This window comes from Theobroma cacao, chromosome 6, assembly GCF_000208745.1.
Source record: "Theobroma cacao cultivar B97-61/B2 chromosome 6, Criollo_cocoa_genome_V2, whole genome shotgun sequence".
Lineage (NCBI taxonomy): Eukaryota > Viridiplantae > Streptophyta > Magnoliopsida > Malvales > Malvaceae > Theobroma > Theobroma cacao.
Genome location: NC_030855.1, coordinates 14,174,537 through 14,192,912, shown reverse-complemented (window position 1 = coordinate 14,192,912; position 18,376 = coordinate 14,174,537). Strand labels below are relative to the sequence as shown.

The 18,376-nt window shown below is 36.2% G+C and overlaps 1 protein-coding gene across 1 annotated transcript; it reads right to left on the bottom strand.

Moving 5' to 3' along the window:
• Nucleotides 17,469-17,989, bottom strand: LOC108662434. The gene is made up of 2 exons (XM_018122801.1): nt 17,895-17,989; nt 17,469-17,808 (listed from the first exon to the last, which is right to left on the bottom strand). The coding sequence occupies exons 1-2, from the start codon at nt 17,987-17,989 to the stop codon at nt 17,469-17,471; spliced, it is 435 nt and encodes a 144-aa protein (XP_017978290.1).

Here is an 18,376-nt window from a genome sequence, read left to right as displayed (position 1 = left end):
GACCTTCTCGTTCTTGACACATCAATTGTGAATGTCCATAATCTTCATCTAAAAGTTTCCAATCCTTCAAAACATGAATCTCCTTATCTAGAATCTCATTTTACTAAGTTTGTCAGTACCGAACTTAAAGAATTTGATGATCTTTCTTTAAAACAGATCCAGGATTACGTAAGCCAATAAGTGATTACCTAGTACACCAAAAGGATGCAATATGTAGGACTTATCTTAGGCTTGGACCATATAAAGGGATTCCACCAAATGGTGTTTATCTAGCAGATGAAAATAATGGTCGATGGTTTGTTTATGCTTGGTTTAAGGTGTATCCTGATTGGTTGGAATATTCTCCAACAGAAGATAGAGCATATTGTCTTCCATGCTTTCTATTTGCTAAGCCATCTAGTCATTTTGGGTCAGCTACTTTTATAGTTGAGGGTTTTCGATATTGGATGAAAGTCAATGTAGGAAATGATTATCCTTTCCTAAGCCATGAAGGAAAGGATCTAAATTCTACACATAAGAAAACTAAAGAGTGTTGTCATGATTTAATAAATTCATCTCAAAATATTCAGAAGGTTGTTAACAAACAAAAGTCTGAAAAAGTTTTGAAAAATTGATTGTGACTCAAAGTTTCAATTGATGTTGCTATGTTGTGCGCATTTTAAGGTATTGCCTTTAGAGCTCACAATGAACGTAAAGATTCCATTAATCGTGGCAATTTTGTTGAAATCATAAAACAGATTGCTTCTTACGGTGAGGAAGTTGCTAGGAACGGCATGATTAGAGCATCAACGCAGTGAAAAAAATTGAAATAAAATAAAAACCATGCCTCTTATCTTTGGATCACCTTGGTTGTTTAATGCAAAGTTAAGCACCACATAAAAAAAAAGTTTTACCTTTCCAAATGATATCGCAATCAAATGGATTCCTTTTGGTGACAAAACATGAACACCTTTTGTGTGAAAGAATCCCACCCACTCGATCGCTTGGCCTCCAATCATGCACACACGATTGCAACAGATCCTTCTCAAGGAGAGAGCTTTATGCCACGGGCTTGTGCTAGCAAGTGGACAATGATTTGTCCTCTTTTCTTCTTTGTTTTCCAGCAAAGAATTAAAGGAGAAGTTTTCAAAAGAAAATAAACTTCTCAAGAATGGTAGCACTCAAGAGAAAATCCCTTTTTTTTCTTTGTTTCCTTCTCCTTAAAAAAAAAAGAGTGGCTATAATGTGATATTTATATCTTGATTTAACTTATTGAAATTTGCAAAATAAGTCCTTAATATTATAACAATTATAATATGTAACCAATACCTAATTAAACTCTTTTAATTAGGTGCTTAGTAGTTAAAACCTAGAATTTGATTTAAGTCTAACTTAAATCATCACACTCTCAATTTAATCCAAATTGCAACCTTTGTGTGTGACCCATTAGGTTCCTAACATGTTGGCAATGGAATTGAATTATAATATTATTAATTAATTAATTTAAATGAATCATATTCAATTTTAAATTAACTAATTCTATTTCATAGACCATGATTGGCATCTAGCAATGCATCATGGCCACCTAATTGTTAGGAGAGTCAAAGGATTCTTTGACAACCTTTCAGTGTACAGTTTTTCAGTGTAATTCATTCCCTCATCATATATCCTGAAAATGATAAGAGCTTGGTGCAGTGCCTACCCTTATTGATCTCCATATTTGTTCTTACAGTTAGATCATTAGCTTTATGGAGACTTATGAAACTCATTTCATAATCTCCTAATCACCTTGGCCAAGGATTTAATTAAGCTAATATCAACCAAGAACTAATGAGATATTTCCCCTTGAATCACTTGGGGTGATGATTCCTATCTTGACCACTCATTTGCCTTCACATGCTTCATGCTATACCCAAAAGCATCCTATTTTGGCTTCCTTGGTTAGGCACCCATAGGGATGAAATCAAAGCATAGCACTCCACACATAAGATAACCTGGTGTTTCAAGTCTAGGGAGTATTTACACAACTGACACATGAGAAGTATTGCATAGACACTTGAGTGAAATACCAAATGCACTTCTCATGGCGGGTCATGCTCAGTGAACTCGCTCTCCTATAGCAAGCACCCACATACTAGTTCCAAGTATCTCTATACTTCAACTTATGAAAATGATTGCTTACTTCACAAGTAAGGAACATAACATGTGTCAATCTTTGAGCATTATTGATGCCCTGTCTCAATAATACAATGATCAAGAACTTTTAGGAACAATGCTTTAATGCATAAGGATCAATATAATTGTATCCTAATACAATTCCTTTGCAAGGCATATATAGTTCCATGGGCTTTATCTACATAAGTACAAAAAGTAATTAAATTACAAACTTATGGATAAAAAACTACCTCAATGTTATTATGAATAACAAAATGCCATACATGAATATCTCAAAATTGCAATTCCCATACAACCACAGATTGGCTTATAGGGCTTTTACTAACAGAAGTAGCTTCAGTTGTCTTGGATAATGCCCCTCAAAAAGACTCTTATATATCTCCTATGATTCAAAAGGAGATTTTGGCCTTTTATTCGGCAAAAAATTGGTGATTCAAAATTTTGTATACTTGTGGATGAATCACACGATGATGCAAAAAGAGAACAATAAACAAATGATTTCATATTCTGCAAATCCCTAGGCACATCATCAAGTGTTGAACAACCAGATAAAAAAAGCTCTTCCAAAAATTCTAATGAACCAATTGTCCTTGGAAGTTTTCTAAGACTTTTGCAACTTTTAAGGTTTAAAATAGTAAGAGTCTTTATCTCACCAATGGATTGATCAACCTCAATCAACTTTATACAATCTTTTAGCATAAAACTCTGAAGACTATGAAGACCTGATAAGTTAAATATTTTAAGAAGGCCATGGGAGTGACTAAGATTAAGGATCTTCAAATTTGGAAGAAAGCACTGTAGAAAAGGAAAAAGAAAAAACACGTAGCCATATAATTTTATTTTTGCTTTGCAAAGAGTAAAGAGAAATTAAATATTATCACACCTTTGTATCATTCCAAACACATTTAAGGTTACTGTTGTGCATCTTAAAAACAACTAGTTTGGAAATGTTTAAAGCTATAAGAAGATATTCTTAAGGAAATCCATACCAACACAACCATATTAAGCTTCTCAAAATGTCTATGTAGTTTCCTTTAAGGTTTACTTAATCTAGTTGAAGTAGTTTAAGTCTCTGCATCTTCGCAAATGCATCAGTTTCTATATTTACCTCATTTGACATGAGAAAGGATTTTTTGAATGATTTTCAATTGTCTTTCCATACTTATCTTCTAGCAATCTTTGTAGGTCAATGGTGAAACACTTGATTGTTTTTGTACCCTGTTGGAGAAATAATATTTTAGTTAGAAAAACTACAATATAAGAAAATTGCATAAAAGAAAGTAGACGAAGATGAAGTCTTTCTTACAATTTTTTCTCTTAATGCATCAAATGAATCCTTATGCCACAACTTGCTTCATTTCCCAAGGTCAGGAGATTCTTGATGAATAATGTTCCTTCCTATATCTTTAATCATTCGATGCATCATTAGCTTGTTTTTTTCATTAACAACTAGAAAAGACCTATTTATGAGATTTTCAATACCAATTGCTGTACAATAATCACACCCATCTAGAATTGTAGTTGTGTAATCTCTATTCTTCCCGACGAATACACAAGCTATGTCAAGGAATAGATTTTTATCATGATCATCTTGTAGGGAATCATAGCTTATTCTCAGAATTTTCTGAATTTTGCTATCAGGGATTGCTTTCAATTCCTTTAGTGCACTTTTCCACACATTTATACTTTTACCAAACAGAGAAGAACCCAAAACTTGAAGAGCTAATGGAAGCCCACCACAGTGTTTCACTACTCTCCTTGCATATTCCATATAACTATCAATTGGATCATTCTATCCGAAGGCATACTGATTAAAAAGTTGAAGGGATTCATTGAAAGCTAATTCTTTTACCTCAAATCCCTTGCATAAGTCTCCATAACTTGATGATGCTTCAAGATCAAACACCTACCTAATAAAAGGATCACTCAATAGACATCGATTCTTGCTAGTTATGATGATTTTACTTCTTGGATGGAAAGGACTTTGCGTTCCAATTATTTTAGTTATTTTTCTGAATCATCCACATCATCTAAGACAAGAAGCAGACGTCTACGGCATATAGCTTCTTTGATCTTAGTGATTCCATCATCTAAATTGTATATTTTGTTTGCTTTTCCCTTAAGGATATCTAAAATAAGATGTCTTTGCAAATGAACCAGGCCATTGCATTCTTGAGTAGTCTCTCTAACATTGTCAAGAAAACTGTACTCTTCAAATTTTTGAATGTTAAGATTGTAAACAACTTTTGCAATGGTTGTCTTCCCAATCCCTCCAATTCCATATATCGTTGCTATGCCAACCTTATTTGACCCATCTCCCAACCACCAATTAATGCATGTCACAAGAAAATCTATTCCAACTAAATAAGGAGGGACATATAAAGCAGTGCGATAAAGTTTATTTTGAACCTGTTTAATAATATCTTGAATGAACTGGGACTCATACTTACAAATTTTAAAATACATAAATTATAGTGTATATTTTAAATATAACTTGGCAGGTGATACCTTGAAAATGGAGTAAAAATCCTTCAACTTATATGTTTGTTTCTTTGTATAATTTTAATTTTAATATCATCTTTAACTCATCTTACATGTGTTAAAATTCTCAAGGGTATCTTAATTCTTAAATATTAAGAGATACTTTTTTTCAAAAAATCTGATACATTTTTTTTTAATTCATTTAATAAGTTATTTTCTTCACATTAAGAAAAAGTTACTTTCTTTATTGGTATTTTCTTCACATTAAATATTTATTGTTTACTGAGTCAACATTTAATTTCTTATTAATTTGGTTAGACTGAGTCAAAAGTGAAGTGTCAATAAAAGAGTGTTTTATTTAATTACGTGTAGGATTTCATTGAAGTAGGATGAAATATTAATTTTAGAAGGAATGATGTTATCCGCGTAGCTATATATACAAAGCATGTGATGTGATTTTAGTCAAGCCGCACGCAAGCTAAAATAATACATAAAGCAATTTCTCCAAATTCATCCTTTCTTCCCGCTTTGAATAAGTGTTTTCTTCCTTTCTCTGATGTTTTGGATACCACTCAAAACACGTAGCAGAAAATTTCTCATTTCAAACCCAACTCAACTTTATATTTTCTTGTTCTAAACCCATTTCGTCTTGACATAGGGTTATCAATTTTAATATCCAACCTCGAGCCAAGAAAACTACATAGCCTACGTTCGACCTGTCCTGCCTCAACATTGGTCTTTTTTATATATTATTTTAGTTTAATGTTCCTGTAAATTTTTAAATTATAATGTAAATTACATCTTAATCACTTTTAAATATGTTATATTTTTATGCTGATATCTCTAATTAATACTAAATATAAATTTATTAATAAACTATACATATAACTATAAATATAAAATATAATATTTTCCATATATACCTCAAGACGGAAACTCTAAACTTGACCCAAGTGTGACCCGATTTTTTTAATTGTAAAACCCGACCCAACTAGCCTTAGCCCCAAATTTCCAAACAAAAACCCACCCCCACCGGGTCAGGGCAAGACCAAAGCCGTCAAGTACGGGGTTTCGCCATCTCTAATTTTTTTCTGTTTCTTGTTGTTGGTCCCTATTTTAACAGTACAGAATTTAAGAAAAGTGTGTTGGTTTCATTAAATTACATTTTTATCCCTAGTCATTATAACTTTTTGCTCTTATGAAATTTATTGTTATAATATATATGAGATATACTAGTAGGGATGCCAACTTAGAAGTCGATGAACTTTTAGATATGAAAATAACAATTTGAGAAATTAAAAAAAAAATAGGCCAGTCGTGAGGTAACTAGAGTAATTATTTTTCACTAGATTGATGCTTTTACTTATATCCGATAGCCTTATAAATCAAAATCAAGAATAAAAGTCAATGTTTTGTACTATATCCGCACGAGGCTGAGAAAGAGAACATTTATATTTTGAAATTAATCCTCAATTGGGAGAGTAATAGTCCTTTATCAAGTCACAGAAACGTTAAAAATATTCAACCACGTAGTGAAAAATTAAACTATCATGAAATTATGGCATATATATGATTGCAATTTATAAGGAGTATTAAAAAACTGTCATGAAATAGTTTAAAACTTGCTTGCCTATCTTCTAGAATCATGCCTCCCAAAACCGCAACTTCTCTTAAAGCAGCCCTCCATCTTTGTACCATGTCCATCTCAGACTTAAAGCTCTCTTCATGTCTAGCAAACGCTTCTGCAAAACTCCCTGTCTGCTGCTTCACTTGAGATGGATTCACGTCATATAAAATTGGCAAAACAATGTGTTTGGAGAATTCCTATGTTCCATTATCTTTACAAGTTCATTAAGGCACCATGTTAATGAAGCATAATTCTTTGAAAAGATAATGATAGATATTTTTGACTCATATATTGCTCTTTCAATTTGGTCTCTTGTCTTCTCTCTTTCAATTTCATCATCATCCCTAAATGTGTGAATCTCTACATACACTAAGGTTATATAAAAGTGATCCGTAAAATTCTTGTGCATATCTGCACCTCTATAACTCAAAATACATCATAAGTACATCGAGAAATCGACGTGGACACTTGGACCATTGAAACAGCCATTGAAGAAGACCACAAGAGAATTTATATTGGCTGAAGAGGCACCTAAAATTATGTAGAACAACGTAATTATGTCATTAAAGAAAAAAATTTAATAAAAAAAAAGGCCTTATATATAACCAAGATCAAAGAAGTAAAAATAAGTAGTTATATAAGTTAAAGCAAACGCCAGGATTAAATATCATAATTAAGCTGGTAAATGAATGTAGATAAGACAATACCTTGCTAACAGCTTTTCGTTACACTTGTACTCTCTATGAAGAGAAAGTGGATTGTAAAACCAGAAACGACCAACAAATAGATGACTTTTGCTTTTTTTATGGATATTAGAGAGGATGTGTTCTTATGAACTAAGAACAGTAAGTCCCAGCACAACAACCCTTTTTGTACTAAAAGTTGACATGATAAAGCCCTTTCTGATGTATCTTTATTTTTATTGGTTGTAATTTTCAGCTAACTTGCCGCATCAGTGAACAAAAGAGTTGAACTGGAGGCAAAGTATCAAGATTCATTATTTGTTCATTATTGGTACATATGACTCAATCAAAATTGTATGCATATCTTATTTAGAAATTTAGTTAGAATTTTTTTTTTTAAAAAAAATACAATTAGATTGCCAACAATTATCATATATTAACCATAATTAGGAATGTTTTTTAAACAAAAATAACCTTAAGAAAAGTAAGTGAGATATTATATATATTTTTCATGAACGGTCATAGTAATTCTAATTTGAAATAGAGTGCTTTTCATAAATGGGCCTCAAGCATAAGGCCTGTTTGAGAATGGTCCTCTTTATAATTTTAACTGTTTTTAACCAAGAGAAAAACAATGGATAAAATTATCCTTAATGAAACCGACCCATTCGCTAGGCTCAGCGCCTCAACCCAAAACTTATTAACGGGTCATGTATGTCCTTTATGTGGACCACAACTCTTCGATTTTCATCGAGAGACTGTACATATCGTCAGAAGCAAGTCTGCAAAAGCATTCCTCGACAGTTTAACTTTCGAGCATTTTCGCAGTGGTAGGAGCCTTTTGGAGTGGTTATTATTCGCACAAAGGTAGTTCACATATTGAGCAGTGTGGGGAAGTTGACATTACGTTGAGAAAGGTATAATATTTTTTTATGAATTTTTTTATTTTATTTTGAACCATGTGGAGGTTTTTGACAGAATGGTTATTGTTCATGTTTAGGGTTAAGGTTTTTGAGCATAAACCTATACATATTGTACATTCATATTGATATTTTTGTTGTTTGAAATTTTTGAATATAAACATGAAGGTGGTATTGTTAGTATTGTTGGGGTGGAAAGGTGATCGGCCATGCGTGACTGGTTGATATGTATGTGTTAGGAATTTGGTTGATGGTTTAGATATTGTGTGAGTGAGGGCGTGCTTTGGTGGTTGGCACCTTTTGTGTGAATGGATTTTGGCATGGGGTCATGTTGGGGTTGCGTGATTGAAAAGGGTTTAACTTAGCGTGACTGATTGATAGGTCATTGCGTGACTGATTTCTATGTTATTGCCTGAATATTATTTAGGCATGGCGTCAGTTAGTGTGTGCGTGATTCGATTAGTTACTCTTAGAATTGCGTGACTTGTTTATAAATCATTGTGTGATTTAATGTTAGTAATTGTGTGACTAATTGATTAGGCATTGTGTGACAATTGTTGTAGGAAATTGCACAAGTGTCATAACTGCATGAAATTTATCTGCATGGGTTTATTCTGTATTATTTTGGGTCAACTGTAATGCTTTAATGTGTATATGTTGATTTACTTAATAATCCATGCTCTACACTTGGATTAATTATTCTGTTTCAGGGATGTCTAAAAACAGTTAAAAATATTGTTAAGGTTATTTTTTAAGTGAGCTTATGAGGAGGGCTATTTCTCAGAAATTCCTCTAGTTTTTTTGTTAATCTATAATGATGGTATTGACATGACTACAATGGGAATGTTATCTGTTTTATGTTGCAGATGGCTAGCACAGGAACAGAGCAAGAAAACGTGGAGTCCTTGCTTTGTGTGCCGAGGCACCGGTGGGGGTTCAATACGGGCATTAACATCCACTATAAGTGGTCACATTTGCACGTGATACGTGAGATACTGTGTTAAGTGGACGAGCTAGAAAGATTTAAGAGAACATGCTTCAGGCACATGATGGACGTTGAAGCAGGCAAGAGTTCATTCTACGCCAGTCTCGTGCACAATCCAATGCTACGCAGAATCAACGAACCTGACGCCACGGAGGCAGAGTTATGGTTTGTAATAGGGAAAACGAAGGCTTTCTTTTTAAAAAGGGAGTTCTGTCTAGTGACAGGATTGAAGTTTGGTCCCCTACCGACCTTTATTGTCAATCCCTACGAGGCCCTCCCTAGAGGAATTCACCTACGATATTGGGGACCTATGAAGGAGGTGAAGATCCAACAAGTTTTAGACACGTTCAAGGGAGGGCAGATTCAGCAAGAGGGAGATGCGAGCAAGATGGCCCTCGTCTTGATCGCGACCAACGTTTTATTTGGTCAAGACTACAGACCATTTGTCATTCTATGGTTGTTGTCACTGGTCATAAACATCGATGAGTGGAATGCATTCCCATGGGGCACATACGTTTGGAGTCTGACCGTGGATTACTTGGTGAGGGGTTTCGAACCTCCTGCTGCAAGCGAAGCAGATAAGAAGTGCTACCACCTATACGGATTCATATGGGCTTTTTCAGGTAGTCTGCCATAGCCTAATGTTTATCATTCTCATTATTGTTTTCGCATAAGAATTTATGAAGTGACTAAAAATGTTACACAATTGATGTGCAGTTTTAGGCGTTGGAAGCAAAACCTGTAATCAGAAGCTTGTTCGGAAGGCAGCAGCAGTCCGAACAGGTTTGGCCAAGAATGCTTAAATGGCATTGTGACGAAAGGCCTACAAGGTTCCACGCCAATATTGCAAGTTTAGAGAGAGAGGGCAAGGTGAGTAAAGAAACCATATTTTTTTGGGGCCTGATTAAATTTTATTTTTATTGTCATAGGGTAGCGAGGGTTAGACCTAATGGCAATGTATGTTTTGGTGCAGTTGTGGGCAGTGAGGACGTTGGAGCCAATGGTAGAAGAAATGTTGACCCGCATACTAGGCAGATATTGAGGTCAATATCTCCGAGGGGCAGTAATACATTCCATTATAGAAGTTGGAGGGTCACCCAGAATTCAATCCCCAGCAAATGAGGAAAATAACGGACCGCAAAGGGAAAAGTTCAATAGAAGAGTCGTTAAGCAGAGACGTACCACAGACGAGGAGGTCCATTATGATTTTGGTGCTACTGAGGCACCTTATTCTCCTCTTGCAGCTGTTCATGGTGCTTCTCCTATTGCTCCTCTTTCTGCTTCTGCTGCTACCCCTTCTTCTGCTTCAAGTGCTGCCCCCCATGTTGAGCCACACAACCGGGCGCTGCGTCCGTAAATGACTACGAGCATTAAGCAAGAGCTGTAAAAGATGCGAACACAGTGGAAGAAAGACCTCCAGTCATTGTAGATGAATATGCAGATGCAGTTAATGCAGTTGGAGATCTAGTAGTCAATGTAGTTGGAGATCTAGCGGGCGATGTAGATGTAGTCAATGCAGTTGGAGATCCAGCAGTAAATGCAGTTGGAGATCCAGCGGGCAATGCAGATACAAACACAGTCACTGCATGAGCATATCTAACACTCACTGCAAGGGCTAGAGGATCGGATTATCGGTCGACTGATCGACTATTTTGAGGTATGAGGTTTTACGTTATTCATCACGTGAGTTATAACATGTATGATGTATACACTGTTCTAATGTGTTTGATTTTGTTGATCATTTAGGGTCGAAGCTCACCTCCGGATAGCCCGATTGAACATCATTCTACCCCTATCCCATTTTTGGTAGAGGCAGCCCAGCATTCTCAACCCACACCTTCTCCCGAGGCTCCACCTCCTCCGTCTGAGGTCGAAGAGGTACCTCATCTTGCGAGTAGTGGAACTACAACTTTTACACATCTTGCTCTTGTCCCAACTTCAACAGAGGCCCCCCCGCATGGTGAGATCAGACCTTCTATTGAGCGTCCACCTCGACCTGAGCCTGAAGATGCACGTGTGATCTTGGCCAGCAAATACCTTCAAAGCCCATACATTAACCCGCTATTAGTCCATCGTAAAGCGAAGGACAATTTGAAGGACAGATATGAGTCCTTCTTGAAAAATGACCAAGCCAGGTAAAATGAAAATAGTAGACCATATTAAGGTTAACGGTTCTAGGATATTTATTAAACTGACCGTAATACTATAATTTTAATATAACTTTATTTTAAATTTGCAGGGTTAACATTCTTCTCATCGAAAGGCAAAAGGGCCCTGAATTTTTCAAGCAATTGGAGATGCCGACAGACTTGATGGACACCCAACAGATTGATGCATGCATCAGTGTGTTGCGTAAGCAGGCACGCGAGCATCGTCCATAACACTACGAGTAGAGAATATTGATCATTGACACCACATTCTATGTAAGTATATTATATTTTATTGAGTTGTAATTATTCAAATGTATGCGATTTAGGGTTACTTAATTGCATCTAACTATTGTGCATAACGTAATTGATAGCTTATTTTGCTCCATCTGAGCAAATAAATGTAGTATTCCCGCATCGATAAGACATTTAAGCCGAGTGAGGCGGTTATGCCAAATGAGCTACTTGAGTATGCACGGGGTGGGAGACCTCCGTGGGGTTTGCCATGGCATGAGGTTGACGTAATTCTCGCATCGTGCTTTTTTAACGGCCATTGGGTGGTAGTGCACGTTAACTTGCTGAAATGGACTATGATGTTAGTGGACTCATCGTACGATTGGAAAGAAACACTGAATTCTAGCTTGCGTGATAAATAGATGAGTCCACTAACATCATTGTTTCCCATTATATGCCACCGGGCGGGGTACTTTATCAGCTCGCGCCGTCAAAAGCGAGGTTTGACGTGGATGAAATATAGGTTAAATGAGAAGACCCCGATACAACAAGATTCACACAGTTGTGGGGATTGGGTTATAGCCTCGTTGCAGTGGTTGATTGGCTTGGAGGATCAGACGTTGAAGGCAAATGCATTAGAGGGCATTCGAACAAAGTTTGCCTTTGAGATTTTTGCCAATAGCTCAAGTTGTTAAATTTTTTAATTTGTTTATTCTTTTTTATTGTGTAATTAACACTAACATTATTCGGTATCATCTCCATATTATTCTTTGTTGTATCATTTACATATTATTCTTTGTATTCATTCATGTGATACGCATACAGTCCAATAAGAACAACATTATTTTTTTGTTATTCATATCGTAAAGTCTGTTAGTATTTTACACAATTTACATGACAGCATTCATTCGTTTGCATATGCCAACCCCCATTTGCTTCTTTACTTTATAGCCTATATGACATGTTGAATTGCATTACGTGACATAGGGTTGTAAGCAATTGCTATTGAATGGCGTGAATGGTGTGGATTGAATCGCGTCACCAGTTGATATTGATTCGTGAGAGTATTTGTTATGGAGTCACGCGAGTACTAAATTTTGAATCACGTCAGTTGTTGATATGGAATCGAGCCACTAATCCACTTGGAATCGTGTGAGTAGTAAATATGGATCGCGTGAACCGTTAAGATTTAGAATCACGTGAGTATTTGATATTTACTCCCGTTAGTAGTAAATATGGAGTGTCGTTACTAGTTAATATGGAAGCGCGTGACATGACTATTTTGTAGAATCGCGTCAGTAGTTTATATTGACTTACGTGAGTAATATATGTGGAGTGGCGTGGCGTTAGTAGTTATTCGTGAGTATTTATTCTAAAATTGCTTGAATAGAAAAATTGAGTCGCATGACTGCTATTATGGAATTGCGTTACTAGTTGATATCAATTCGCGTGAATAGTATATATGGAGGACGTAATGAATTCATATTGGATCGCATGACTAGATGATATGGGATCGTGTGACTAGTTGCTATTGTATCGCATGACTCACCTATTCTGTGTCATGTTCTTCGAATAAGGGTAAGCCAATTATCATCGACAATATCAAACCATAACTCAACGGGAAGACTGTAATATGAAAGAAATGATTGGAAGCTATCTTATGCCCTTGTTGTTTTTTTATTACACAGGTCGACATTAAGAACAACTATTAGTATTATTATACATAATTTTCTGTGCAAAAATATGAAGCAGGATGCCAAAATCAATCACACAAATATTATTAAATATTTTGTGCTTTATTTAATGGTTTACAAAGAAAAACAAATTATGAAGGAGTACAATGAATTTGATGATCCAACAAATGGGCTAAGTACTCTAATTGGAATTTCATGATCCAACTGGAATTTTTTTACGTAAAGGGAACTACAGTCAACTATAGGATAAATATCTAATTTTTTTCAGCACTTTCTCCTCACTTCCAGCAGCTTCTGCTTTGTCTTCTTCCCATCTTTCTGTTTTAATAAACGTTCAGTTGTTCTAGACCTGCCTGAGTAGTGATAGCTTATCAATATATTGATAGATGCTCTGAAAGTGGATGGAACTTGTATGAAAGAGAAAACTGAACTGTCTGGTTGGGGAATGAGAAGTAATATACACAAGATGTCCATATGGAAAAGAAAACCTTCAAGTCCCATGTTCAGTTGTTTTGGACCTCCATTGTTCCCCAACTAGTTCTAGTGGCCCCACCATTGAACTTGAAGGTTTTGTCTTCCATAAGGACATCTTGTGTATCTTACTTTTCATTCCTCAACCAGACAATTCAGTTTGCTCTTTCATACAGGTTTCATCCACTTTCAGATAGACATTTTGTGTTTTAGATTTGCTTTTCTACTAGAATAAGTGCAACTAGTCCCTTAAACTCAAAGGCACCTCATTCTCTTTGGAGGCTGCCTCTTCGGATGCTGCCTCTTTCCCCTTCTCGACTCTTGGATCTCTGGACGTCATTTTTCATTTATCTGAGATTGATTAAGATAATTGAATTTGATTCAAATGGTTAATGGTTCCCTTTATTTATAGGCATGAATGCTGACTTTTCATTTTCTACACCCATATGAGTGCAATGAAGGGGGGTTGAATCGGTTATTAAGTACCTGTTCGGCCTACCCTTTCATCTTATCTATCTTTTAAAAGCAAAAGCTAGGCCAAACATCATTCGTTTGCATATGCTAACCCCTTTGCTTCTTTACTTTATAGCCTATATGACATGTTGAATTGCATTGCGTGACATAGGGTTGTAAGCAGTTGCTATTGAATTACGTGAATGGTGTGGATGGAATTGCGTCACCAGATAAAATTGATTCATGGGAATATTTGTTATGGAGTCACGCGAGTACTAAATTTTGAATCACGTCAGTTGTTAATATGGAATCGCGTCACTAATCCACTTAGAATCGCGTGAGTAGTAAATATGGATAGCGTGAACCTTTAAGATTTAGAATCGCGTGAGTATTTGATATTTACTCCCGTTAGTAGTAAATATGGAGTGGTGTTACTAGTTAATATGAAAGTGTGTGACATGACTATTTTGTAGAATCGCGTGAGTAGTTGATATTGACTCGCGTGATTGGATATTATGGAATTACATTACTAGTTTATATGGAGTCACGTGAGTAGTATGTATGGAGTGGCGTTACGAATTCTTATTGAATCGCGTGACTATATGATATGGGATCGCGTGACTAGATGATCTTGTATCGCGTGACTCACCTATTTTGTGTCATGTTCTTCGAATAAGGGTAAGCGAAATTACCATGGACAATATCAAACCATAACTCAACCCCAAGCACCATCGTAACAAAATATAGAGTTAAAGAAAACAAAATAGCACAAGTGAATTATGAAATACAAACTATAGTATCCATAATCCAGTTAACCCACAACTCTCAAATATGAATGTTCATATGGAATGGTTGACTCAGCCAAAAAATATGACAACTGACTTCCTTTTTCTTTGAGGTTAATGTCGGAGAAACTCATCTGAGGACAGTCAATTCTATCGTGCTTCTGCTACCTGAACAACTGTATCTGTTCTTTGCATTAGAAGATTCTCAACATTAAGTATCCTCAATTCCAATGCCTGCATTGTAGCAATTTGATTATTAAGTTTCTCATCAATCCTCAGAAGCATATTATATATCACATCATTGGAAATAGGAACTCTAGACAGTTGTTTGGATGGAGTATCATGGGCAAGATGAATTGGGCTACCTTCGATAGAGTTCAATGGCTCATCAAGACTCAAGTCATATTTCCTTTTCACGAGCCATCGAAACGAGAGATTACGAGGCCTGCTACTGGTCCAATCAACTAGATACCTATTGCTCCATATCCTTTTCTTCTTAACTAGAGCTGATATGATGTTCCTGTACGGAAAGGTCGTCTCTTCCCGCATGGCAACTTCTCTCATTCTGATGATCATATATTTTGCAATATTCACGCCAAACTCACTGCCAATTGTTTCCATCATCCACAGATCCTCAGTGCTAACATGTCTTAAATGACTGATCCTTCCCTATAATGTGGATGCCAGAAAATTATGTACCAGCCTATCTTGTGCAGAATTCAAATGACGAGCAGAACATAACTCTGTGGTGTATGGTTCTCTTCTGCTTGTCACCTAGGCCCATATACGGGATAGGTCATATAATGGTGGAGGTCTGTATTGTCCGTGTTTATACTCCGTTTTCAGGAGCTTCCCAATATCAAAGGGAGTCACTGTAAATTCTATTCCTCCCAAAAACACGTTCAAAACGTTAGGGTCAAAATCTATAGGATTTTCAAATTCATTTTCACTCCGGCGAATGCTGGAGTAAAATTCTCTAACAAGTGTCGGGCTATAATCAAAAAATAGAAAGGTACTTAGACCCTTCAGTTTACCCATGTCAAAAAACTAAGATAGATCACCCTCAAGGTATATGTTTTCCTATAAGTTTTCCCAATCTACCACTTTCCCGCACGATATTACGGCATTCTCTATTATCCAATACCTACCACCATGTGATATGTCCCTAAACTGTAAAGGAGAGCACAGATCATTACTTGGTTGAATTGAAAAACCAATTGATGCGGCAGGCAGTTGAAGATCTAGTTTCCATTTCTTCCTTGATCGTAGGGTAGAGTATTCATCATCACCAATACTTTGGTCGCCATTGTCATGGACATTGGGTCTGCTTGAAGATGTGGCCATTGCTTAAGATAGTGCAGGACGGTTCAACTTTAGTGGTTCAACTTCCCTTCACCCTTAAACTAAGTTTGGAACGGTTGGAAGATGAAATGGCAACTATCAATAGATATTGGGAAGACTGGAATATGAAAGAAACGGTTGGAAGCTATCTTATGCCCTTTATGTTTTTTTATTACAACGGTCAACATTAAGGGTGCGTTTGCTATAAGGGATGTAAAGTCACATTCCCTGCAATGTGCCCAATTAAATTACATTGCAGTGTTTATTTTGTAACAAACCACTGCAATGTAAGATTGCAATGTAATCACATTGTAGCCAATGGATGTAATGTGATTGTAGTCCAAAACCAATGCAATCACATTGCATTGCACTCTGTAATGTGATCCCAATTAAACGACACATGATCCACTTGAGGATGAAATGGATGAAGAGTATGTGGAATCGAAAACCATGGAAAATGCAGATACGATCTAATGCATTGAGACATCAAATGCATGGACTACTTGGATAAATAATTTGGCACAAGAAATGTGAAATGATTGGATAGCTTCTAGAAATGAAAATTAATTTTTTATTTGGTTCAACAAATTATATGCTTTATTTATAATAACTCAAATTTATGTTGATTGAGACATATTTGTATTTGTTCTTAATTAGATAAGTTATGTTTCTTTTTTAATTTTTAATTAACTATTGTATACTTTATATTTGTTATTATGTCGTTTCTATATTATGTTTTATACTTGTAGATGGAAGTTGCATCATCTCAAGAACAACTATTAGTATTATTATACATAATTTTCTGGCAAAAATATGAAGCAGGATGCCTAATCAATCACGCAAATATTATTAAATGAAATATTTTGTGCTTTATTCAATGGTTTACAATGAAATACAAATTATTAAGGAGTACAATGAATTTGATGATCCAACAAATGGGCTATGTACTGTAATTGGAATTTGATGATCCAACAAATGGGCTAAGTACTGTAATTGGAATTTAATGATCTAACTATGCAATGGCATTTTCGTAAATAATGGAAACTGTAGTCAACTATAGAACAAATATCTAATTTTTTCTAGCATTTTCTCCTCATTTCCACCAGCTTCTTCTTCTTCTTCCCATACTTCTTCCTCAATAAACGTTTTCCATATTGCATGGAAGCCATCCCTTGAAACATCCATAACTTTCTCAAAGTAACTTCAATTCTCATGCTTTGGTACACTTTTTCAAAACTCCATAACTAGCATAAGGTCTTTCTCTTCCATATGGACATCTTGTGTATCTTACTTTTCATTCAAACTCTATCAAACTCAAGTTGAAATAGTATTATTCAATGCAAATATCAATGGCAACTTCGAAACAATCCCTAACAACTGACGTCTGAAGGGCCACTATCTTCAGGTACGACACCGATAACGTTATCAGAGTTTGCAGTCCGCATTGGACAGCGGTTTCGTCTGTGCCCGGGTTGTCTGCAAATTGCCTTGGGTCAACGTCGTAGAGCTATCGGCTGAGCAGATGATGTTTCCCGGTTTGTCGATAGAGATGCAAACGAAGTTCGAAAATTTTGTCTATTATGACCATAGCTCTTGCATTGTGAACATCTATGTTGTCCGCTGCCTTCCCCAACTAATGGAATCCTTTTCCTCTTAGGTCTTCCTGTTTGACCTCGCCAACTTGGTGGCCAAACGACATTTTGTTGAACGTCATCGGGGATGTCCCACTCACTGGGATGCCCAACCGGGTGAATGGGAAATGCATATCCCTCCACCCAAGACCGAGTCTTGTAATAGTCCAAGCAAAATTCAGTGGCTGCACGTTTGCACTTACTGCCAAGGCAATGAAATCACAGATGGCGAACAATGTAAAAATTCAATTCATCATGCACAATATAACAAAACATGATTGCTCATACCTTATTGCCGCCATGGCATGCCTGTAAGGGAGTAGATCAGAGTGGAACTCACCGCATGAACACTCCTTGGTGGAGAGGTTCACGATTGTGTCCATACTCGCGCCTATAACTTGAAACTCCACCCGATCGATTGCTTGTATGAAAAAGTGACATGCTTTATTGAACAGTCTGTTCAACAGATTGGTAGCCCAAGGGCTGAGGGGCGTGGTCAAATTCAATTCCTCATTGTGCCGGTCATGGAACGAATGTTGAAACATGCCTCTGATGCACTCGATCAAGACCGTTATTGGTATTTTTCTTGCATGCATCAGGCAGGAGTTAATACACTCTGCATTGTTGGATGTCATTAGCTTGTATCGCCTTACTGGTGACTATGCACGTGCCCATGTTTTAGGGCCTAATCTCATAAGGTTGTCATAAGCAGATTTGCAAAGCTGTTTCAGCTAATTCATATGTCATGACCCAGTACTCCCCTCGAGCTC